Raw genomic sequence first — 26,143 nt, 5'->3', positions numbered from 1 at the left:
CAAAGTATTTTTGAAGTGTTTCAAAGGGATCTTTTTCATGGAATCCTAATTCAACATGTTTTATATTTTGCCAATTATTTTTCACAAAGTAATCAGAAGGAGCGTTTAATGGTGGTTATGTGAGAACAAGCTGGGAATTTGTAGTGTGATAGGCTTTTGAGGAATTATCTGAAAATGAAACAGTTTGGAAGGAATCTTTGGTAAGAATTTCTTTAGAAGGTTTCTTGTCGGGGCTTTCACTTGTCTGGGTTTTTTCAAGGGCATTTTTTATTTCAGGTGTTTTGAGAAAGGATTCAAGGAATTTGAGTCTTTTTTCCAAATCATCACTTACATGTGGTTTTGATTGTGCAGTATCTTTAAGATTCTCTTCTTCTTCTTTTGTAACGATGTCATACCAGTTTTGATTTTTGCTGGTTCGGTAGGGGTGTGAACAAGCTTTTTATCCTTTTTGGGTGGCATTTCTGTTTTGGAGAAATTCTCTTGTGAGGAAATCAGGTAAATAATTTGTATCTCCTTTTATAAATTCGATTTCAAAATCAAATATGCTAAGAATAGCTTGCCATCTTGCAAAAATTTGTTTTAAGGCAAGATTTTGGACATCCTTTTGTAAAATTTCTTTTGCACTTTTACAATCTATTCTTAATAAAAAATTTTGGTTTAAAAGATCACTCTGGAATTTTTGAACGCATAAAACAATACTCAGAATTTCTTTCTTTTTAGCTGAATAATTTTTCTGGGTATTATTCCAATGGGCAGAAGTGTACTGTACTATGTTTTCTTTATTCTCTTGTTTTTGTTTTAATATACATCCATATCATGAATCTGATGCATCTGTTTCTACGATTTTTTGTAGGTTGGGATCTGCGATGGGAAGACATGGAATTTCTAACATTTGTTTTTTGATATTTTTTACAATTTCTGTATGTTTTTCTGTCCATGGTTTTGGGTTTTTTCTGAGTCTATCATGTAAGGGTTTTGCTATTTTATTGATATTTGGGCAAAAATCTAGAACATAATTTAGACTTCCTAAGAATCTTTGTAGTTGGGTCTTATCAAGAATTTTGTCTGGAAATTTATTTGTAAATTCTAAAGATCTTTCAATGGGATTTATGGTACCACGAGATATGTAATGATCTAAAAATCTTATTCTAGTCTGAAAACAGCTTATTTTTGATTTTGATACAACTAGACCATTTTGTTTTGTGATATAAAGAAATGTTTTTAGATGTTTGAAATGATCATCAACATTATTAGAGAATATTAATACATCATCAATGTAAACAATGCAGAATTTTGAATAATCATTATAGATTTCATTCATAATTCTTTGGAATTCAGATGGAGCATTTTTAAGTCCGAAGGGCATTACATTCCATTCATATTGTTCAAAGGGAACTGTAAAAGCAGTTTTATATTTGTGTTTTTGAGAAATTTGTGTTTGCCAAAATCCAGATTTCATATCAAATTTGGAAAATATATAAGCATTATGGAGTTTTTGTAATAAGTCTTTTTTATTTGGTATTGGATATCTGATCCATTTTAACGCTTTATTTAATGGTTTGTAATTAACTACTAATCTGGATGTTCCTCTTTCAATTTCTGAATTTTTATTAACGTAAAAGGCAGCACAACTCCAAGAGGATCTAGATTTAGAAATTAACCATTTTTTCTCTAAATCTTGAATTTCTTTTTTACAATATTCTTCTAATTCAGAATTCATTTGGATTGGTCTAGCTTTAGTTGGTATTTGTCTGTCATTGAAATCTTCTTCATAGGGAAGATCCACAATATGTTCTTTTCTATTCCAAAAAGCATTAGGAATTTCTGAACAGACTTCTGTTTCTAGTATTTTTTGGAATTTTTGAATTTTATTTTGAATTTCTTTTGTTTCTATTTGGTTTTGTATTCTTTTTAAAGAAACATCTTTTTTAAGATTTTCTAATTGAAAAGTCACTCCTTGGATTATGGTGTTAATATTATTTTCATAGATTGAACATGCTTTTATTAAGTTAAGGTTCTAGTTCGAGGTTTTTCTAAAAATTCAAATTTTAATTTTTTATGATTGAATTTAGAAGAAATAGAATTATTGTTAACTTTATATGGGTTAATTAAACTAATAAAAGGAGTTCCTAATATTACAGTGTGATGAATATCATTTACTAAAACAAAAGTGGTTTTTATGTGAATACCATTATTTATTATTGATGCGTCTGTTTTTGAATTTATATTTAATCTTGAATTATTAGCAGCTGAAAGTTTTTCTTGTGTTTTTAGTTGGAATTCAGTAGGTATTATTCCTGATTTGATACAGTTTAAATCTGCACCAGTATCAAATAAGGCTATTGTATTCATTTTGAAATTTTCTGAAAATACTAGATTTATTTTTAAGATGTATTTTCTAGAAGTTATTTCTCTTAAAACAAAAAGAAAATCTTCAGGAATTTTTTCAATATTTTCAACCTTTTGGGTTCATCATTTTCTGTTTCTGAAGAACTCTCAATATTTATATTTTGTAGGATTAATTTTATTGCTTCAGAATTTTGAATCTGTTTTTCTTTTAATTCTCTTATTTCTAATTTTATTTCTTTTATATCTTTTTGTAAGTCTTGGATTGTGATCCCTTTATCCTTTTTTTTTCTAATATTTCAGTTAAGTCGTAAGTATTTTTTGAAGTACTTGGGAATTTTTTATTTTCTTCTTTGTCATTAAGAGATTTTAGAATTTTTTCTAAATATTCTTTTTGGATTGTTGGGTCATTAATATTTTTCAATATATCTAAGATAAGTGATTGATCTTTGGTGAGCATATTGATTTGTTTTTCAGATTCACTACTAGTTATGATTTGTTCATCTGCTAATGATTCATCAGTATTGGTAGAGTTTTCAGTTTCTGAATTTCCTTCAGAAGAATCAATTAAGAGATTAGAAATTTTATTTAATATTTCTTCTTCTAATTCTAATTCATTTAATTTCTTATTTAATCTACAATAATTTGTCGTATGACCTTTCTTATGGCATCTATAACATTCAATATCTTTGAAGGATTTTTTGAACTCTTGCTTGTTATTTTTAAATTTTCTAAATGGTTTTCTTCTTGGTTTTTTGTAAAATTCTTCTTTCGGGTTAAAATTATCTTTTTGATTTCTTCTAAAGTTTTTCTTATAGGGTTTTTTATGTATTTTTTGACAATTTTCTGAGTATTTTGATAAGGATGGTTTATTAGTATTTATATCGAATTGATTATAAAAAGTTCACAATTCTTGTTTTGTTCTTTTCATTTCCCATTTTAGATGTTTTTGCAACTTTAAATCTTGGCATATTTTTTTAGCCCTTCTTGTTGGGTTTGACTAATTAAATGACCATAAGTATATTCATTATAGGCTATAATTTGTTTACCACTGTTTTCTCTAATTTTATTTCTTACCTTATCTCCTAGAAGAGTTGGTAAGCCTGCAAGAATTTTTTCTTTCCAAAATGGTTGATTAGAATCTTCTCTAAGCATTATTCTAGTTAAAAAAGTACTCTTATACCATTGAAAATTACTTAATTTTTTACATTTTAGATTTGATAGGAGTTCTGCATTTTTATCTTTTAGATGTGAAGGATCTCCAATAAAATGTAAGGAAATTGTTAATATTAAAGTTGCTACATCATCTTGTTGCGGATTACCATTTTCATCTAAAATTGGTATTCCTTCTTCATCTGTTTTTATAGAGTTTAAAATATCTTTTTGTTGTTGAATTGTGAGATATAATCCCACTAACCTTTTATTTGACCTGAGAATCCTGCAATGAGGAGTTCAGCGATAGTTTTATCATGAGTTCCTATTTGGGTTTTATAAGCATTTGCATCCATAGTCATTTGTTGTAATAAATTCATGATGTTATATTCTTTCATACCATCTATATTCCAATTGTAGACTGGAGATGCCTTAAAACTTGGTTGGGTAAATGGTTTAACTACTCCTAAATCAGGAGCATGAATAATTTGTAGGGACTGATCCCAACTTATTTTATTGATTTTTGTAGAATTTTGGAATTGTTCGAAAGTTTCACTAATATCAGAATCTTGACTTAAAGTATTTATTCTAGGGATAGATGAAGGTGAATCTGGAACAGTTTGATTCATTGTTTCATTAGAACTACTGGTTGTTGCCATTATTCTACTCAATTGATCTTGAATGTTTTTTATAAATTCAGACTTATTATCTTGAATATTTTTTACACTAGGTTTAGATATTTGGTAAGGTTTAAAAACGGGATTTTTAAGTTTAGTATCAATGTTTTCATGGTTTATTATTGGTTGTTTTTGTAAATATTTTTCTAATTTATCTAATTGTTTTCCTATGGTATTTAAATTAACATTTGTGAAATTATTTTGTTTTATAATATTTTTTATGTTAACCTTATCATTTTCTCCTGGATTTTTTTTTTTGGAATAGCTTCTATTTGTTGATTTTGTATATTTATTTTAATCCCTTGTAAAGGAGGATGATTAGATTGGATTGTCCTAGTATCAGTTATTGTTTGCCATTCTTGTGTTTTATTTCTTATTGTAACATGATTTATACTTTTAGAAAAGGGATATTTTAATGAATTTTGAGAAGCATATATTTCAAACCAGTCAAAAAATAAAATATGTATTTTATTTGTTTTTATAAATTCATAAAATTCTTCTTGAATAATTTTTCTAGAATCTATAAAATGTTGGAAAAACCATATCCTTTTTTCCAGGTTATGTTTGGCATAAAAATCATCATGTAAATTTTTTTATTTATTTTAAATTCTTTTTCTATAACATTTAATTCATTTGTAATGTTTTCTGTAATTGCAGAAAATGTTGGACTAGTTGGTTCTTGATATGATTCTGAATTATGAAATTGTTTTTAAGAGCTTTCTTCTTTTATTTTCGTATATTTTGGTCTAGGAATTTCAGAGGCATAATCTACATTTTTTAAAACTGAATTAGGTAAATCTGAAGTAGAATATCTAGGTTGTGTTTTATAGGGAGAAATATTTATGACTGAAGGGATTTGTGATATTCTTCCTAGATCTATGGTATCAGTAATAGAAGAATCATCATATCTATTGCTACTACCAGATTTTCGATTAAATGAGAGTTTGACTTTTCCATCTGCATATTGATTTTTTTCTTTTAATTGGATGTTTGTTTCTATGTGTCCTATATGTTCTGGATTAATAGCACCTTCTAAGATCCATTCTTCGGGTAGTGTTATATCTTTCCATTGAATTGGTTTTGGAATTACAGTATTGGATTTTCCTAAATCTGTTTGTAATAAAAGGGTTTCTCCTTTCTTACTATGATATTTAATTTTGTAGCAAAGACAGAATTCATAGCCTTGTAATGGATTCTAAAAATGACAGCAACCGGTATTGATCCTTTAAGCATATTATAATTATGAGTTTTTATTTGTAAAACTAAGGATTTTAAAATGTTTTTATCGTTTAGTGATACTAAGAAGTTAAGATAACAATCAAAAGAAATTGGTCCAGTACACAGATTGGATTCAACGGAACTTAATAATGAATATTCAAAATTTGTGAATCTGGCATCTCTTAAAATAGTAAGGATGGAAGTATTTAATCCTTCTTTAGTTAAGGGTTTTATTCCTACTTGAACTAATCCTATATGAATATATTTATAATTTTTATCTTTGTGTTTTTGTAAGGAATTTTGAGATAATAAATTGATTGTTTCAAAAGGCTTTGTAAGTTGTAGATCTCTTTCTTCTGTTTTAATCGTGAAATCAGATCTAAATATTTGGAATTTAGAGTATTTGTAAATCTGATCTTTATTTATTCTAGGAATTTCCCAGTTATCAATAGATTTATAAAAATCTTCTATAATTATTTCTTCGGTGTAGAACCCGTAATTAGACTACGTACAAGCCATGCATAATTCTAGTATTTTGAATTTAATTGACTTCATTGCATGATTATTTAAATGCTTTCCTTTGAAGTTAATTATTTTAGCCAGCAGTTTGATTTTATTCTTTCAGTTATTTCAGTGAGGCCGGACTGGAGTTGGAGTTTAGAGATAAAATTTAAGATTTAGAAAATATTTCCAGGATTTAATTTAGCTAGCAAGTAAGTTGATTTAAGTTAAAAAGGAGGTTTATGATTTATTTTAATTACTTGAGGTGAGTAGGAAATAAATTCATTTGAGTTCAATTAATTAAGGGATTTATTCACTAAATTATTTAAAGGATAAGTAAGGCTTTTAAGGGTTATAAATTTAGTAAATAAGCAACACTTCCCTTCATTTCTTTATTTCAAATTTTCGGCCCCTTAGTTGCTAGATTATTCATTCGCCAACTCACACCTTTTAATCATTTCTTTATATTTAATTAGTAGGATAATTCTTTTATTTTTGGGAGCACCATTTAATTAACTAATTAGTATTATCCTAGTCTAGTATCATGAAGGATAATCAGCCACCCCATCCAATCCCTCCAACAAATCATTTGATAGCAACAATTATTCAAAATTCAAATAAAGGTAGACTTGGTCACCCCTTTGTATCCCTTCATTATTGGATCTCCCCTCACTCCCCTAACCACTTAATCCCTCTCCCACACCACCGAAATCAGTAGCATTTCGGTAGGGTTAACCAAGAAAGAAATCGAGAGAATTAGTGAGAAAGAAGAGAGAAAAGAAAAGGAAAGAAAATCACTCCACCTCCTCCGCGCCGAGCCGTCGTATTCTTTCGTTTTTCTTTCAAACGAAAACGAAGGCATGTCTAGATTTCTTTCAAACCTCAATCAAGTCCTACTATTATTTTAAACATCACTTTTACATGATTTTTACACAAGAAAACCGAAATTTACATCAAGCATTTTCGAAATGCATGTGCAGAATTTTTTCGACTTTCATGATGCTCTTCACGGTTTTCTCTTGTTTCAGTTGCTACAGGTTATGGTTCGACTCCAGGCTCCCAAGGCTGCTCCTAGGCATCTACTAGGATGTATTAAGACCATATTGGTCCGTTTGTTCAACACCATACTCGCTGGAATTCAGCGTTGACAGCAGCTCACCCCCTTCACGCCATTTGAGTTGCTATTTTGCTGTTGTGCTGTCAAAAAGGCATGGATCTGATCATGGCTGCCCCAGGGGCCTATAGCCATGGTTAGATCACTTCCCTATCATGCCTAAGATGTGACTAAGTCGCCCTTTTGGTGGCTTGGTCCATGGTGCATCGGTTTTAAATCAAATGCAAGAACAGCCCCTCCCCTCTCGGCCCCTTCGATTTTTGACAGCATGTGTGTATTCGAGTTTTGTGTATGGGTGTGGATCTTGGTTGGCCTATGGCCCTTAGCCACGGTTCATACCCTACCACTGGATGTCTAGATCGTGTCATGTCAATCAAATGACCACCGGAGCGATCCGTGACAGCAAAACAAGAACAAGAGCCCGACGTGCAGAATTTGTTTTTCTGTAGGAACTTTCGGTTGGTTGCCGGAATGAGGCAAATTGTGGCTGGCCTAGGGCCCTTATCCATGGTTCAAATCATTCCTTGGGATGTTTGTGAGAGGTTTTGATCGGTGGTTCAAGCCCCAATGGCCGTTAGCCTCGAAAACGACGCAAGCAAACCCAACACAGTTGCTGTATTTTTGTACAGCAACTTGCTGTGTGGGTTCGGTGGCTCGTTCCAGTTCTCGGTTGGCTTTTAGCCTATAGCCTTGGACTGGACAGTGCCTCATTGAGTTTGGAAGGTCATGTTTTCTACCGTTCATGATTCGGATCATTTTTGAGGTCATAGAGAATTTACGGTGCGATGTGCCAAATTGACTCTCGAAAGAGCGTTTCTTGTTTTGGCCTCCATTTCTCCTAGATTTCGACCCTCATCATTTTAGGAGAATTAGTTCATAATTTTAAGCGTATTTTAATCATGACTATACGTCGGTTCAGTGTTGGTTTGGGTTGGTTCGGAGTCATGCTTAAATACGAAGTCGTTAGACGTAATTGTCGCATTTTCAAACTTAATTGCATAGTTTGGCCAAGTATAAGCTATTGCATATTTTTCATGGCATATTTAGGTTGCAGCGAGCTTGCGAGCGATCCAATCCAGTTGGTAAAATATACAAGATATTTTCATTTAATTATATTACGTGTATGAAAATAGAAAATACTTATTTTTGAGATTTATGCGATATTGCTTGTGGTCAATTCACTATTATGGGAGCATTATTTTACATGGTCGCCAGTGACCGATCAATTCAGTTTGGTACCACCCGGTCGTCAGTGACCGGTCAGTTCAGTTCAGTTTGATACTCCCCGGTAACCAGTTACCGATCAGTTCAGTTCAGTGCAGGGGCCACAGGCGTAGACCATAATCTCAACAGAAAATTATTATCAGTCATTTCAGTACAGGGCTCCAAGGAGCAAACATTTTTACTATTATATTTAATTCAGTCATGCACGTATTATAAATGCTCAGTGCAAGTCATTTTCAGTATGCCTCATGACATGATATCTTATCCCATGCAAATTTTACTTTAGTATTTACTCGTTACCTACGATATTTGCATGCTGAGTCTTTAGGCTCACTAGACTTGATTGTTTTAGGTACTGATGAGCAAGGGGCCGAGGGCGAGGACCAGTGAGCCAGCTTGGGTCGGCAGTAGTGCCACCCGAGGACCTCATTTGCAGCATGTTACCATTTTATGCAAACATTTTTATCCGTTGTTGAATATTCTTAAATTGTTATTTTTGGCAAACTTTATTTTCTTCCGCTGCTATATTTTTAAACATTGAACTTGATTCATCAGTCGATTTTATGAATGAGGCAATTTAAGTTCTTTAAAAAGAAATTTTTTTAATTTTCCTCAAAATTTTCAAGCAAGGATTTTCGGGCCTTCACAGTTGGTATCATAGCCTATGTTCTTGTAAAGGGTTACACTACTACTGACCACGAGAAGCTCACGATGCCACGTCTTTGGTCTGTAAGTTTTACATTTCAGCATTTTATTTAAAGCATGAATTATTTTGACAACATGCTTCCATGAAATAGTTTCGATCAGATTTTCAGTATTTCAGTGTTCATTTAAAATAAATTATGGAATTATGCATGTTAGTTACGTATGGGTTATGTTGGAACAGTATGCCCCCTAGATGTCAAGTCGGACGCCCGAGAGGTGGTGGCGAGCACCGTCCCGAGGACGGTGATGATCAGAGACAATGTCGGATACGAATGCCCAGATGCTAGCTGGGATGACGCAATTCTTCGTACAGTTTGCGGGGAATAATGCCGTTGCCGCTGCCGCAGCCAGGCCGACAGGGCCCGAGGCTGTCTATGAGAGGTTTATGAAGATGCGTCCGAAGGATTTTTCTGGGACGTCTGACCCCATGATTGCCGAAGGATGGATCAAATCCCTCGAGGTCATCTTCGAGTTTATGGAGCTGGGAGATGGAGACAGAGTCCGATGCGCCACCTATCTGTTCACTTCAGATGCCCGCTTATGGTGGGAAGGAGCGTCAGTAGCCCTGACCTTGGCTACGCTGACCTGGGCACGCTTCACGGAGGTTTTCTACTCCAAATATTTTGCAGAGGAAGTTCGCACCAGGTTGACCACCGAGTTCATGAGCCTGAGACAGGGAGATATGACGGTTACGGAGTTCAACCGTAAGTTCGAGAGGCGCTGTCATTTTATGCCCCTGATCGCGAATGATGCCAAAGCCAAGTTGACGCATTTCCTGGTGGGTCTACGACCGATCTTGCGCCGGGATGTTAGGGTGTCTGACCCTACTACTTATGAGATCGCTGTCTCCAAAGCCCTAGCCGCAGAGCAGGATCTGCGGGATATCGAGAGGGATCGCCAGGGCAAGCGCCCAGTCCAGGTACCACACCGCCGTCCTCCTCATCAGCATCAGCAGCAAAACAAGAGGCCTTTTCACGGACCGCCTAGAAACAGAGGCCAGCAGCAGCAGCAGCGGGGACGCCCGGCCCCGAGGACTTATGAGCACCCAGTCTGTCCCAAGTGCTCACGCCGCCATCCTGGAGCATGTATGTCTGGCTCAGGAAAGTGTTTTAAGTGTGGCAGTCCAGACCACATGTTCCTGCAGTGCGCTCAGAGGAATCTGCCTACCCAAGACAGAGTTTTTGCTCTCCATGCCACGGAAACAAACCCGGAGACTGTTGTTGACAGGTACCTTTAAGCTTTAAGATATTATTTGAATTTCCGTGTTTTGGGAATAGGGATTAAGATTGAACTTAGAAATGTGATAGGATTGCATGCTCTACTCAGTAGTATTTGGGGATTTAAGTTAGAAGAACTCTTATCTTTGCATGTCTATAAGTTTAGTTCTTGTAGCTATTGGATTCAAATTAGAGTTTGTTACGCCTTAAACGCATACAAATCTCGAGGATGAGATTAATGTTTTTAATGCTGTAACATATCCCAAAGTTTTTGTTTTGATGATACCAAAACTTGGATTAAAAATGTACTAATGTTTTATATTGAGGCATGCAGGAAATTAAGAACAAGGTTACGTTCGGAAGATCCGAAATTTGGTTCGGACGTTCCGAAATTGTGCCAATCAGAAGCAAAATAGAAGCTGTTCGGAAGCTGCGAGGAGCAAGTTCGGACGTTCCGAAGACTGGATCGGACGTTCCGAACACAAGCAATCAAATCACTTCAATCCGGAGACAAATTGATCTGACTGTTGATTGAGTAGATTTCGGACGCTACGATGGACATGATCGGAAGCTACGAAGTGTTGAAGATTTCAAATCTCCGGAAACGCGGGAATGTTCGGACGATACGAACTGGAGTTCGGACCTTCCGAAGTTGTTCATACACTGTCTGAAAGAATTGTTCGGAAGAAACGAAGTTTGATCGGTCCCTCCGAAGCATATGTTCGGACCCTACGAAGTCAAGAACGGAAGATCCGAAGTCATTCCAGAATTACGCAAATTGATTTCAATCACATCGGACGTTGTGAAGTATAAACAGAAGATCCGAACCTTGGCGTCCAAGACTAGTATAAATAGGCCTTTGAGGATGCATTCTCAATCATCCCACTCCATTTTCTTACTTGTTTCTTACAAAGCTTTCTACTATCTCTTGTGTGCGTTGATTAAAAGAGTTGTAATATCAAAAGAGTTGTAGAAAAAGAGTGAAAGTAATACTCTCGAGTGGGTTGTAAAGTTCGTGGCTATCCTTGGAGCCCTCAAGGCCAAGTAGACGCATCGAGGCGTGGTTGTAAAAGCTAGCTTGGAGCTCCTAAAGCCAAGTCGTCATAGTGATACCTCGATCCTCATCGAGAAGGGGAGACGTAGACGATTCTTCGTCGAACTTCCATAAACATCTCTATCCCTCTTTACTTTACGCATTTACTTTACTACGCATTTATTTTACGCACTTACTTTACGCATTCATTTTTATTTGTGATTGTCCCTCAAGTCTTCCGCTTGCAATTTTTGCAAACTCGTTTTAAAAACGCTAAAGGGCCTTAAAGAACCTATTCACCCCCCCTTTAGGTTCTTCAAGTGGTATCAGAGCCTAGTTTTTCAAAATCTTTTAAAATGGCCAATCTAGCAAGCGAGTATGCCCAAGGACAATCCACAAATCGTCCCCCTCTTTTCAATGGTACCAATTACGGATATTGGAAGAATAGAATATCTCTATACATCCAATCCGTCGATTACGACCTTTGGAAAATAACGGTGAAAGGTCCCTATATCCCCATGAAAACGGTGGATGATAAGGAAATTCCTAAGGGAATGGATGACCTCACCAAGGACGATATGAAACTTATCTCTCAAAATGCTAAAGCTATGAATATTCTTCATTGTTCCCTAGAAATGAATGAATACAACCGAATCTCGGCTTGCACCTCCGCCAAAGAGATTTGGGACAAATTGGAGATTTGCCACGAGGGAACCAATCAAGTCAAAGAAACGAAGATAGATCTTCTCCAACTCAAGTACGAGACCTTTGAGATGGAACCCAAGGAGGATATCGACACCATGTTCCGGCGGCTCACCCAAATCATCAATGAGCTTGCCCAACTTGGTGAGAACTACCCAACTAAACAAGTGTGGAGGAGAGCCCTTCGAGCACTACCGGCGGAATGGGATGCAAAGCGCACGGCTATCATTGAATCCAACAAGGGAGATGCGGCATCCTACGACCTTGATCAACTTCATGGGACCCTAAAGACCCATGAACTTGAAGTATCTACCCGGAAGGAGACAAAGAAAGATGACGACAAAGTAAAGGCGAAAGGGATCGCCTTGACCAGTCAACTTGAAGATAGAGACGATGAAGAAATGGCACTCCTCACTAGAAAGTTCAAAAGATTCATGCGGAGTTCCAACTTCAACAAAAAGGACAAAATGATTGAGAAGGAAGTGACCTGCTACAACTGTCAACAAAAGGGTCACTATGCAAACGAGTGTCCCTCCAAGAAGAAGGCCGGCAAAGACAAGAAGAAGGCCCTTCTAGCCACGTGGAGCGACAGCGACAACGAAGAGGAGTCTACCCTATGCTTCATGGCAAAGGAAGATCATCTGACCGACTCGGATGACGACGAGGTACCCTCTTACGATGAATTACTCTCCGCTTACACTAGTATGTACAATAAGGCTAAGTCACTTAGAAATGAGAATAAGCAACTTAAAACTGAACTAGAAGCTAGGATGCATGACAACACTAAACTCAAGACAAACCTAAGAGACTTAGAGAAAGCCTTCAACAAGTTCAATGTGAGTAGCGGTAAACTAGAAAACCTCTTGAGCATGCAAAGGTGTAACTTCGACAAAGGAGGTCTAGGATATGAAAAGAAATCAGTCAACTTCGCTAGTCTTATCGCAAAGGCAAAACTAAGAACACCAACATGCACTTACTGTTGTAAGATAGGCCACATAAGACCTAAATGCAAGAAACTTAGACACCAACACAATAAGAATAGTTATTGGAAATGGATCCCCAAATCCCCAACTACTACTAACCTCAAAGGACCCAAAGAAACGGGTACCAACTATCAAATTGTATCTCAATCTTATAGGGACAAAGGGGAGACAAGTTATCGAGCACTTGGTATCTTGACAGTGGATGCTCTCGACACATGACGGGAGAAAAGAAGCTGCTACAATCCATTGGACCAAAAGAAAAGGGATCGGTGACCTTTGGAGACAACAGCAAAGGGATCATAGAAGGCATCGGCTCAATAGGTATATCTAACTCTACTATTATTGATGATGTACTTCTTGTGAAAGAACTTAAACATAACCTCCTAAGCATTAGTCAATTGTGCGATAGGGGTTATGAAGTCAAATTCACACCACACGATTGCACTGTATCACTCACAACTGACAAATCCATTAGTTTCAAAGGTTATAGAAGTGAAAATGTTTACAAGGTCGATTTAAAGATTTTATCTTTTTCAAAAATAAAAAGCCTTGTAACATTAAATGTTGATGACAACATTCTTTGGCATAGACGACTTGGTCATGTTGGGATGAGCACCATAGAAAAACTTTTAAAACTTGACCTAGTTTCCGGAATGCCAAAGCTGAATTTAAAATTAGATTCTTTTTGTGATGCTTGTCAACTTGGTAAACACACAAAGGAATCTTACAAAAATAAAAATTTTGTATCCACTTCTATGCCCCTTGAATTACTTCACCTAGATTTATGTGGTCCCTCGAGGACAACTAGTCTAGGAGGTAAATCCTATGCTTTTGTCATTGTGGATGATTTTTCACGTTTTACTTGGACATTGTTTTTAGCCCACAAAAGTGATGCCTTTGATCATTTCAAAATTTTTGTCAAAAAGGTTGAAAATGAGAAAAATCTTTTGATCAAACAAATCCGTAGTGACCACGGAACGGAATTTCAAAATGAAAATTTTTCAATTTTTTGTCAAAGCAAAGGCATTGGTCACAACTTTTCTTGTCCTAGAACTCCTCAACAAAACGGTGTCGTTGAGAGGAAGAATAGGACCCTAGTAGAGATTGCAAGGACCATGCTATGTGAGCATTCTCTACCAAAATATTCTTGGGCTGAAGCGATGAGTTCTGCTTGTTACATCATCAATCGCGTATCAATAAGGCCAATTCTCAAGAAAACTCCATACGAACTATGGAGAGGGAGAAAGCCTAACATTTCTTACTTCCGCGCTTTTGGATCAAAATGCTTCATCCACAACAATGGTAAGGACAACCTGGGTAAGTTCGATGCTAAATCGGACAAATGTATCTTTCTTGGTTACTCTACTTCTAGCAAAGCATATAGAGTCTTTAATAAACGCACTTTACTAGTTGAAGAATCTATTCATGTCATATTTGATGAAACTAACCCTTGCTTGCCTAGACCTGTTGTTTCTGATGATGATGATATAGATATCCTTGGCGAAGAGTTGGAGTCCACAAGCCTAGATGATGTTCCTAAAGATCAAGAGGACGCACCTCTTCCGAAGGAGTGGACTACGCACAAGGATCATCCCATGGACCTCATCATTGGTAGCCCATCGAAGGGAGTATCTACTCGCTCCTCTAATATGTGCAATTATCTTGCTTTTCTTTCTCACATAGAGCCTAAGAACATAGAAGAAGCTTTACTTGATGATTCTTGGATTATTGCTATGCAAGATGAACTAAATGAATTTAGAAGGAATAAAGTTTGGAATCTTGTACCTAGACCCACTGATAGACCTGTCATAGGAACTAAATGGGTATTTAGGAACAAGTTAGATGAGCATGGTACAATCACTAGAAATAAAGCTAGGCTAGTAGCTAAAGGATATAGTCAAGAAGAGGGAATTGATTATGATGAGACTTATGCCCCTGTTGCTAGACTAGAATCCATTCGCATGCTACTTGCTTTTGCTTGCTCTAGAGACTTTAAATTGTTTCAAATGGATGTTAAAAGTGCTTTTCTTAATGGTGATTTGAAAGAAGAAGTGTATGTTGAGCAACCTGTTGGTTTTGAAGATGTGCACTTATCTGATTATGTGTATAAACTTGATAAGGCTTTGTATGGTTTGAAACAAGCTCCTAGAGCTTGGTATGAGAAATTGTCTACTTTCTTGCTGTCTAATGGTTTTTGTAGGGGTAAAGTTGATATTACCTTGTTTACCTTGACTAAAGATAATGATTTACTGATAGTACAAATATATGTAGATGATATTATTTTTGGTGCTACTAATGAACACTTGTGTAGAGATTTTTCTAAACTTATGCAGGATCACTTTGAGATGAGCATGATGGGCGAGCTCAACTACTTCCTTGGTCTCCAAATCAAGCAATGCAAGGATGGTTTCTTTGTCAACCAAGGGAAGTACATCAAGGAGATGCTCAAAAAGTTTGGGATGGAGTCTTCCATAGCCTCATCCACACCTATGAGCACGACAGTCAGACTCGACAAAGATGAGGGAGGTAAACCTGTTGACCAAAAGTTATTTCGTAGCATGATTGGCTCCCTACTCTATGCGACTGCTAGTAGACCTGACATTATGTTTAGTGTTTGCTTGTGTGCACGATTTCAATCATGTCCAAAGGAATCACACTTATTCGCCTTAAAACGCATTTTCAAATATCTTTCAAATACTCCAAATCTCGGATTATGGTATTCTAAGAACTCATTTTTCGATTTAAAAGCTTACTGTGATGCCGACTTTGGAGGATATAAGGTGGATAGAAAGAGCACTAGTGGTACTTGTTTCTTTATGGGAAATTGCTTGGTGTCATGGTTTTCTAAAAAGCAAAACTGTGTTGCACTTTCAACGACCGAGGCCGAGTATATGGCTGCCGGTAGTTGTTGTGCACAAATTCTTTGGATGAAGTATCAATTACTCGACTATGGTGTTACTTTTTCAAAAATTCCAATCTTTTGTGATAATACAAGCACCATATGTCTAACAAAGAATCCAGTTCAACATTCTCGTACAAAACATATTGACATTCGACATCATTTTATTCGTGATCACATTGAGCAAAATGATGTTGAACTTCACTATGTTGACACCAAGAATCAAATTGCTGATATTTTTACAAAACCACTAGATGAATCTACTTTTACTCGTTTGCGTGGTGAACTTGGCATGATTGAGTTGTAAACATTGGTCAAATACTCTCGTACATATTTGTTAAATTGAGGGGGAGTATTATTAATGTGAGCATTATAATGTCGGATAATACAAATTAATTGTATTTATCCATAATTATGGCTCAAAATTCTTTTATGTGCTAAATATTTTAAATTTTAGGTGTTCCTCATCTTGGCTCCTTCGGAATCACCGTTCCTTATTCGGATGCTTCGTTTCACTTCGGATCCACCGAACGTGTTCGGATCGTCCGAACCTGACCATAGGTTCCAGAACCTCCGATTCACTCTTCGGACCATCCGAACACACATCGGATCGTCCGAACCTCCTTCCGATGTCATTTAATGTTCGCGCCTTCCCAATGCCTGACTGTCGAACTTCGGACCCTCCGTTTACTCCTTGTAGCCTCCGTTCTAGGATCGGAATGTCCGACTGTTAATCGGATTGTCCGAACGTCTTGTCAGATACCCTATCTGTTCGCATTCCGGACCTTCCGAACTCATGTTCGGACCGTCCGAACATGGCCTATAAATAGGCGTTCGGATCCTCTGATTCATTTGCTAATTCACATCCTTCTTTCTTTCCCCACAAAACACCCGCTACTCACTATGCCTCCGCGCCGTAACACAGCTGGCCGAAATGTTCGCCCTCGTCACGGTGCCTTTCACCATGATCTTACCCAACCACCCAACCCTCGTCCTATCCCACCTGAATTCGAAACCCGTAACATTCTGCCTGGTCGTACCCTTCACACCGAATACCTCCGTGCGAATTCCTTTACGTTGATTACTTTTATTGAGTCTCAACGTTGGGGGAATTTTTTCCTACCTTCCGTACCCGATGTCATCTACCCCTCTCTCATGCATCAGTTCTATGCGAACTTTTCCTTAGTTCTTGGTGGTGATGACACTCGTGTTGTTACCATTGTTCAGGGTCGGTTCATTTCTTTTTCTACCGCCGACCTCTCTACTTGGTTCGATCTTCCTCGAGACGGACCGAGTGAGTTCTTTTCTCAGTCTTGGACTGAGAATGACCCCACTTTTGATCGAGTCACTGCCTTGACCACCATCTTCGGTCGTCCGCCTACTCCTGCCGATGACCGTCCTCATGAGAAGGACCTTCCTCCTCAGCTTCAGCTTGTTCTAAAGCTTATCACTTCTTCCATTGTTCCTCGCAGTGGAGACCTCTCCACTTGCAAGTATCTCGATCTGTACATTCTCTATTACTTAGTCTCCTAGCGCTCTTTTAACCTTCCCCGTTTTCTTATGTACGCCATGCAGTACGCGGCTACTTCTACTCGCGTCTCTTTTCCGTTTGGCCGGTTCATTAACCGGATTCTAGCCCATTTGGACATTGATTTTGCAGATGAAGAATCCGTGTCTATTTCTCCCCGCGAGACTATCGACCATGATACCGTTGTTAAGATGGGACTCTCTTGGAATCCCGTCTTATCCTCTTGGGTCGTCGACAAGGATCGCATCTTTGCGTCCTATCGTCCGACCGAACACTTTCATGTTCCCTTCGGTCTTCTTCCTCCTCACGTTCAGACGAGAGGATTTCCCGCTGGTCCTCCTACTACGGGTACCACTCCTACCCCTTCGTCTGATATTCCCTCTACATCCCAGCAGCGTGGTCCCGACCCTATTAGCACTCCTTTGATGACCATGGATGACCTTTCTCATGGCTTCACTCCGCCTGCTCCCTCTGGACCCTACGATCGGATTTTCGAGTATCTCGAGCGATTGGAGACTCGTTTCGACACTCGTTTCTCTCTTTTGGAGTCTACCTTAGAGCGCCATCATACTGAGACTTCCTCGCGTCTTGATTCCATCGAGGCTGAGATGAGGAGCCATAGAGAGTCGCGGGATGCAGATTCTTAGCTTATGTTTTTGTTATTTTTGTTTATTTTATCTTTATGCATCATTGTATAAAAGACTTGCATTTATTAGTGGATATTTTACCTGTTTATTTGTCTCTCTTTATGCTTATGTCTTTTTGATTATCGCAAAAAGGAGGAGAATTTATTTGGTTAAAATTGCTATTAATTCAACCTCTTAGACTTGTTATTTGATTAAGGGGGAGTTATTTAATAACCATTAGATTATGTTGATTATTGTTTCTCAATTTTTAACCAAGTTTTGTGATCATCAAAAAGGGGGAGATTGTTACGCCTTAAACGCATACAAATCTCGAGGATGAGATTAATGTTTTTAATGCTGTAACATATCCCAAAGTTTTTGTTTTGATGATACCAAAACTTGGATTAAAAATGTACTAATGTTTTATATTGAGGCATGCAGGAAATTAAGAACAAGGTTACGTTCGGAAGATCCGAAATTTGGTTCGGACGTTCCGAAATTGTGCCAATCAGAAGCAAAATAGAAGCTGTTCGGAAGCTGCGAGGAGCAAGTTCGGACGTTCCGAAGACTGGATCGGACGTTCCGAACACAAGCAATCAAATCACTTCAATCCGGAGACAAATTGATCTGACTGTTGATTGAGTAGATTTCGGACGCTACGATGGACATGATCGGAAGCTACGAAGTGTTGAAGATTTCAAATCTCCGGAAACGTGGGAATGTTCGGACGATACGAACTGGAGTTCGGACCTTCCGAAGTTGTTCATACACTGTCTGAAAGAATTGTTCGGAAGAAACGAAGTTTGATCGGTCCCTCCGAAGCATATGTTCGGACCCTACGAAGTCAAGAACGGAAGATCCGAAGTCATTCCAGAATTACGCAAATTGATTTCAATCACATCGGACGTTGCGAAGTATAAACAGAAGATCCGAACCTTGGCGTCCAAGACTAGTATAAATAGGCCTTTGAGGATGCATTCTCAATCATCCCACTCCATTTTCTTACTTGTCTCTTACAAAGCTTTCTACTATCTCTTGTGTGTGTTGATTAAAAGAGTTGTGTTGATTAAAAGAGTTGTAATATCAAAAGAGTTGTAGAAAAAGAGTGAAAGTAATACTCTCGAGTGGGTTGTAAAGTTCGTGGCTATCCTTGGAGCCCTCAAGGCCAAGTAGACGCATCGAGGCGTGGTTGTAAAAGCTAGCTTGGAGCTCCTAAAGCCAAGTCGTCATAGTGATACCTCGATCCTCATCGAGAAGGGGAGACGTAGACGATTCTTCGTCGAACTTCCATAAACATCTCTATCCCTCTTTACTTTACGCATTTACTTTACTACGCATTTATTTTACGCACTTACTTTACGCATTCATTTTTATTTGTGATTGTCCCTCAAGTCTTCCGCTTGCAATTTTTGCAAACTCGTTTTAAAAACGCTAAAGGGCATTAAAGAACCTATTCACCCCCCCTTTAGGTTCTTCAGAGTTCCAATCTTTCAGGGAGAATTTTTATATCTGGTTCCGCCACCAAGGCCTTGATAGATTCAGGGGCCACTCACTCGTTTATTTCGGAGGTCTTTGCAAACTTTCTCAAAATCAAGACCATTGGGCTAGATATAGCCTTGAGCTACACGGTAATCTTGTTTATGCGGATCTGATTGTACTACCGATGCCAGAATTTGACATCATCCTAGGGATGGACTGGCTATTGAGGAACAGAGTGTTGATAGACTTCCAGCGGAGATCTGTTCTTTTCCGACCGCCTGGAATGGAACAGTTCTTATTTGAGCCGGACAGGTACTTTCCTTTACCGCGCATTATTCCTTATGTTTAGGCCAGGAAGCTCATGCATAGAGGGTGTCGGGCATTTCTAGCGACCTTTTTATCTGTCCACGAGGAACCCAGCCAGTCAGCCTCAGATGTTCCGATTGTCAGAGATTTCTTAGATGTTTTTCCCGAAGACGTCTCTGGTATGCCACCCGAGAGAGAGGTGGAGTTTTCCATTGAGCTTATGCCAGGTACGACTCCGATATCCAAAGCGCAGTACCGACTAGCACCGACAGAGATGGCAGAGCTTAAGAAGCAGATTCAGGAACTTCTCGACAAAGAGTTCATTCGCCCGAGCTTTTCACCATGGGGCGCGCCAGTCTTATTTGTAAAGAAGAAGGATGGCTCTATGAGGCTTTGCATTGACTACCCGGAGTTGAACAGGGTTACAGTGAAGAACAAATACCCACTTCCGATGATTGAGGACCTGTTTGACCAGTTGCAGGGAGCTTTGATTTTCTCCAAGATTGATATGCGCTCTGGTTATCACCAGTTGAGGGTGAGAGATGCTGATGTTTTCAAGACTGCTTTTAGGACTCGTTATGGCCACTACGAGTTCCTTGTGATGCCGTTCGGTCTGACGAATGCGCCAGCGATCTTCATGGATCTCATGAATCGCGTATTTCAGCCGTATCTTGACCAGTTTGTGATAGTGAAAGGATCGATGAAACGGGTGAATAGTGTTTAGAAGGGGGGGTTGAATAAACACTGCTCGATTAAAATTATTCTTCGAGAAACTGATTTCAGTTGTATTACAAACTGAATCTAAAATATCCTTTCGGTCAACAACAATCAGTTAAACTGAACAAACAGTTGCGGAAAACTAACTGACTGAAAGATATAGTATCTAATTGAAAATGATAACTGAAAGTAATAACACCACAATTTGTTTCTGGATGTTCGGAGACTTGAATAACTCCTACGTCACCCCTTCTATCACGCAGATAGGATATTCACTAAAAGACTTTGATCAAATACGAAAAGGTGTGATGTGAATCTTGATACGAATAAATAGCAAACACGATTAAAACGCAATCTCACCCTCTATTTAATTACGATAATAAGACTCGTATATTTTCCCGATCTTTTGAATCAAGTAATTGATGTGTTATTCACCTCTAAACTATAAGAGTTTAGCAACAAATAAACACGAGGATAACAATCGAAATTTGATACGAACCTTCGAAGAACGACGCCTACGACAACCCGCACAAGCACGATCGACAAACTCCACAAAATTATAAACTTTGATAAGTTTGATTTGATTTAACAAAGCTAAAGCGAAAAGTTGAGAGAAAAATCTCACAAGTTTGATAAAACTCAAAATAATATGTGTATTATGTGTAAAATTTCGTCCAATATGGTTTACATATCAAAAAGATTACTAGAATCTAGTTACCTAACAAAATAAAACTCTAAAGAAGGAAATAATTCGTGCATAAAAACACTAGGCACGGACCCCGTGCAGACCTCCGTGTCTGGGTCCGTGTACACTCGGTAAATAGACTTCAGTTGGAAACAAGGGACACGGACCCCGTGCCCACCTCCGTGTACGGGTCCGTGTAGACACTGTCTTCGCCAATAACATAGGGCACGGACCCCGTGTCTGGGTCCGTCGTCGGGTCCGTGTAGATACTGTCAATGGGCACCTCAGGTTGTATAGAGCACGGACCCAGTGTGCAGGTCCGTATAGACTCGGTCAATGCTATCAATACTTGAATACTATTCCTTTGGTCTTCTAACACACTCCCATGCATCACGACTCCTTCATGCCTACTCATGACTCCTTGTAGTGCCTCCTTGAACTTCTTTAATCGACCCCTCGTGACTGGTCCCTCCGGCAACTGCAAAGGATCCCATGCTTTCCTTGGGACTTGATGACCCGTGTTCGCATCATCCTCCCCTTCTTGAAAAGGATTTGTCCTCAAATCTTGCTCATCACCTACATCAAACAACGACAAATCACTAACATTAAATGTAGAACTTACGTTGTACTCACCTGGCAGATCGAGTTTGTAGGAGTTTTCATTGATCCTCTCAAGAACTTGGAATGGTCCATCGCCCCTAGGTAATAGCTTTGAGCGTCGCTTCTCTGGAAACCTCTCCTTCTGCAAGTGTAGCCACAACCAATCACCCTTCTCGAATACCACCTTCTTTTTCCCATTGTTAGCTTGCTTGGCATATTGCTCATTCCGCTTCTCAATATTGGCTTTGGCCTTTTAATGCAACCCCCTAACAAATTCAGCCTTCTTTTTGCCATCCATGTTTAACCTTTCACTCACAGGTAAAGACATCAAATCCAACGGAGTCAAAGGATTAAAACCGTATACAATTTCAAATGGCGAATAGCTAGTAGTAGAATGCACACAACGATTATAAGCAAACTCAACAAATGGCAAGCAATTCTCCCAATTCTTTAAGTTCTTCTTAAGAATAACACGCAAAAGTGTTCCTAATGTTCTATTGACTACCTCAGTTTGACCATCAGTTTGAGGATGACAGGTCGTAGAAAATAGTAATTTAGTGCCAAGTTTAGCCCATAGTGTTTTCCAAAAGTAACTTAAGAATTTAACATCACGGTCAGACACAATAGTCCTAGGCCATGCAACCTAACGACTTATCTAAAGAACAAATCCGCAATGTTAGATGCATCATCAGTCTTGTGACAAGCAATAAAATGTGCCATCTTAGAAAACCTATCCACAACAACAAATATAGAGTCCCTCCCCTTCTTTGTCCTAGGTAACCCAAAAACAAAGTCCATAGAGATATCAACCCAAGGTTCACTCGGGACGGGAAGTGGTGTATATAATCCATGTGGTAGTGTCCTAGACTTAGCTTGCCTACAAGTTATGCACTTCTCACAAACACGCTCAACATCACGCTTCATGTGTGGCCAATAAAAATGTTCATGCACTGCACTTAAAGTTTTAGCCACCCCAAAGTGTCCCATCAAGCCACCCCCATGTGCTTCCCTAACAAGTAATTCACGAATTGATGGTTTAGGAATGCACAATCTATCCTCTCTAAACAAGAAACCCTTATGCAAGTAGAATTTATCATGTGGACCATGCATACAAGTTTCAAACACTTCTTTAAAGTCATCATCTAGCACATACAATTCTTTAACAAGCTAAAACCCCAAGATTTTAGATTTCAAAGTAGAGAAAAGCACATACCTCCGTGATAGTGCGTCGGCCACTACGTTTTCCTTACCTTGCTTGTATTTGATATGTAGGTGAATGTCTCTATGAAAGCCACCCACTTGGCATGCCGCTTGTTCAGATTTTGTTGCCCCTTGAGGTGCTTTAGAGACTCATGATCCGTATGAATCACAAACTCTTTAGGCCTCAAGTAGTGCTGCCACGTCTCAAGAGTCCTCACAAGTGCATAGAACTCCTTCTCATACGTGGGATAGTTCAGCGCTGCCCCATTGAGCTTCTCACTAAAGTACGCCACCGGCCTTCCTCCTTGCATCAACACGCCACCAATACCTACACCTGAAGCATCACATTCAATTTCAAAGGTGTTAGCAAAATTGGGTAAAATAAGTAAAGGAGCATTAATTAATTTTTGCTTAATGAGATTGAAGGACTTCTCTTGCTCCTCGCCCCAATGAAATGGAACGTTCTTCTTGATCACTGCCGTCATTGGTGCTGCCAATGTGCTATAATCTTTTACAAACCTCCTATAGAAGCTTGCAAGACCATGAAAACTTCGGACTTGACCAACAGTAGTAGGCGTTGGCCAATCTCGAATAGCACTTACCTTGTCTTCATCAACTTGTATACCCTGTGAACTTACCACAAAACCAAGGAAGACAAGTTTGCTAGTACAAAAATCACATTTCTTCAAGTTAGCATACAAATTTTCAGCCCTTAATGTGATTAGCACAAGTTTCAAGTGGTTAACATGCTCATCTAAGTTTTTGCTATACACTAGGATATCATCAAAATAGACCACAACAAATTTTCCTATGTGTGCACGCAAAACATGATTCATTAACCTCATAAAGGTGCTAGGTGCATTAGTTAAGCCAAAAGGCATAACCATCCACTCATATGACCCATATTTAGTTTTAAAAACAGTTTTCCACTCATCACCTTCTCTCATCCTAATTTGGTGATACCCACTTTTCAAATCAATTTTGCTAAAAATGCAAGACCCATGCAATTCATCTAACATATCATCTAGCCTAGGTATGGGGTGCCTATACTTAATGGTTATGTTATTGATTGCCCTACAATCCACAGACATACGCCATGAGCCATCTTTCTTAGGGACTAGTAAAACGGGCACCGCACAAGGTGACATGGACTCACGCACAAACCCTTTATCTAATAGCTCACTTACCTGTCGTTGCAGCTCCTTAGTCTCCTCCGGATTGCTCCTATAAGCTGGACGGTTCGGCAAGGCACTACCGGGCACCAAATCAATTTGGCGTTCAATCCCCCTCAATGGTGGTAAGCCTTGAGGTAGCTCCTCCGGAAATACATCGTCAAATTCCTGCAATAGTGAAACAATAACGCTCGGAAGGGATCCGGCTATATCACTTGTGTTAAGGAGGATCTCCTTGTAAAGAATTAACACAAGTGGTTCATGTGTGTGCAACAATTGTTTCAACTCACCTTTTTGGGCCATGTATGATTTCTTTTTGGCCTCTTTCCTCTCTTTTTCTTTTCCCTCATTTTCTTTCCTCTCTTTTTTTGTTTTTATGGCTATCTCACTCTTTCGATCACTCTTTTTTTCAGCCTCTTCATTTTTGTTTTCAAAGGCCATCTCACTTTTTAATTCACTCCTTTTTTCGGTCTCATCTCTCTTTTTCTTTTTCAATTGGTCCTCCAATACTTGCTTTGGGGACAAAGGAAGCAATACAATGGATTCTTTCTTTAAAACAAATGAGTATCGATTTTTGAACCCATCATGAGTAACGTGCCTATCAAATTTCCATGGTCTACCCAACAAAATATGGCAAGCATGCATGGGCACCATGTCACACAAAACCTCATCCACATACTTCCCAATAGAAAATGACACTAGAACTTGCCTATTTACTTTCACCTCCGCACAATCATTCAACCATTGAAGCCTATATGGTTGAGGATGTTTTATTGTAGGCAATCCCAATTTTTCTACCATCTCAACACTAGACACATTGGTGCAACTTCCCCCATCTATGATTACATTGCAAACCCTACCATTCACAAAACACCTAGTGTGGAACAAATTCTCCCTTTGGCTAGCCTCCTCGTCCTTGACTTGGGCACTCATGATTCGCCTAGTCAATAGCGCTTCTCCTATAACCGCTCTATATCCCTCATCGGGATCCTCCAGCCAGGCATATCATCATCACTACCCTCGCCATCTCCCTCACTTTGAGACTCATACTCACCATAATCATTCAAAAACATTACCCTCTTATTAGGACACTCACTAGCAATATGACCCAACCCTTAACATCTAAAACATTTAGTATCTCTAGAACGAGTAGAAGGAATTTCAGTTTTACCTTGCACTCCGTGTCTAGGTGCCTCTTGCTTTGTCTCAATCTTAGGCTTGGTCACCACTTTGCTATCATCACGCTTTGCTACATTTGGTCGCCAAGAAGAAGACGTACCTCCAGTTTGGTTGGTGCGGCCAACTCCACGCCTTTTGAGTTGTTGTTCCAGCTTTATGGCCATTTGCACCATCTCGTCAAAGTCCAAGTAGTGCCTAAGATCCACTTGATCTTGAATCTCCCTGTTCAAGCCACAAAGAAAACGAGCCATGGTTGCCTCACTATCCTCCTCAATATTGGCCCTAATCATGACTACCTCCATCTCCTTATAGTAGTCCTCAACACTCTTTGACCCTTGCCTCAAAGTTTGTAGCCTCTTAAACATCTCCCTAGAGTAGTGATTAGGCACAAACCTCTTCCTCATGACCCTCTTCATCTCATCCCAAGACTCAATGGGTCTCTCATTATACCTCCTTCTAGTGATCACTAATTGATCCCACCAAATGAGAGCATAGTCTAAGAATTCAACCACCGCCAACCTCATCTTCTTTTGTTCGGAGTAGTGGTGACATTCAAATACGAACTCTACCTTATTTTCCCACTCTAATTATGCCTCCGGGTCAGATTTCCCATGGAACGATGGAATTTTCATCTTAATGCTACCCATGTGACCATCTTCCCTAGTCTCCTCATATCTACCCCGCATGGCTTCCCTTTTTCCTCTCCCAAATCCTCTACCTCTTCCATTCCTACCCCAATTCTCATTTTGACTCTCATCGCCTCCTCCCAGATCATATTCCTCATCATCTCTACCCAAATCCCTAGGCTTAGATTTACCCCCACTAACACTAACCTCAAGTTTACCCAACCTCTCATGCAACGACTCCATTTGGGTCGTCA

At 38.5% G+C, this 26,143-nt stretch overlaps 1 protein-coding gene across 1 annotated transcript; it reads right to left on the bottom strand.

The window, feature by feature from the left end:
• Positions 1–115: 115 nt before the first annotated feature.
• LOC140827318 (uncharacterized) lies at positions 116–24,885 on the bottom strand. The gene is made up of 3 exons (XM_073189968.1): positions 24,474–24,885; positions 23,612–24,374; positions 116–410 (listed from the first exon to the last, which is right to left on the bottom strand). The coding sequence occupies exons 1-3, from the start codon at positions 24,883–24,885 to the stop codon at positions 116–118; spliced, it is 1,470 nt and encodes a 489-aa protein (XP_073046069.1).
• Positions 24,886–26,143: the final 1,258 nt, after the last annotated feature.

The sequence above is a fragment of the Primulina eburnea genome, chromosome 3 (genome assembly GCF_022965805.1).
Source record: "Primulina eburnea isolate SZY01 chromosome 3, ASM2296580v1, whole genome shotgun sequence".
Lineage (NCBI taxonomy): Eukaryota > Viridiplantae > Streptophyta > Magnoliopsida > Lamiales > Gesneriaceae > Primulina > Primulina eburnea.
Note: the sequence above shows the minus strand (reverse complement) of the source record. Positions and strands in the feature narration are given on the sequence as shown.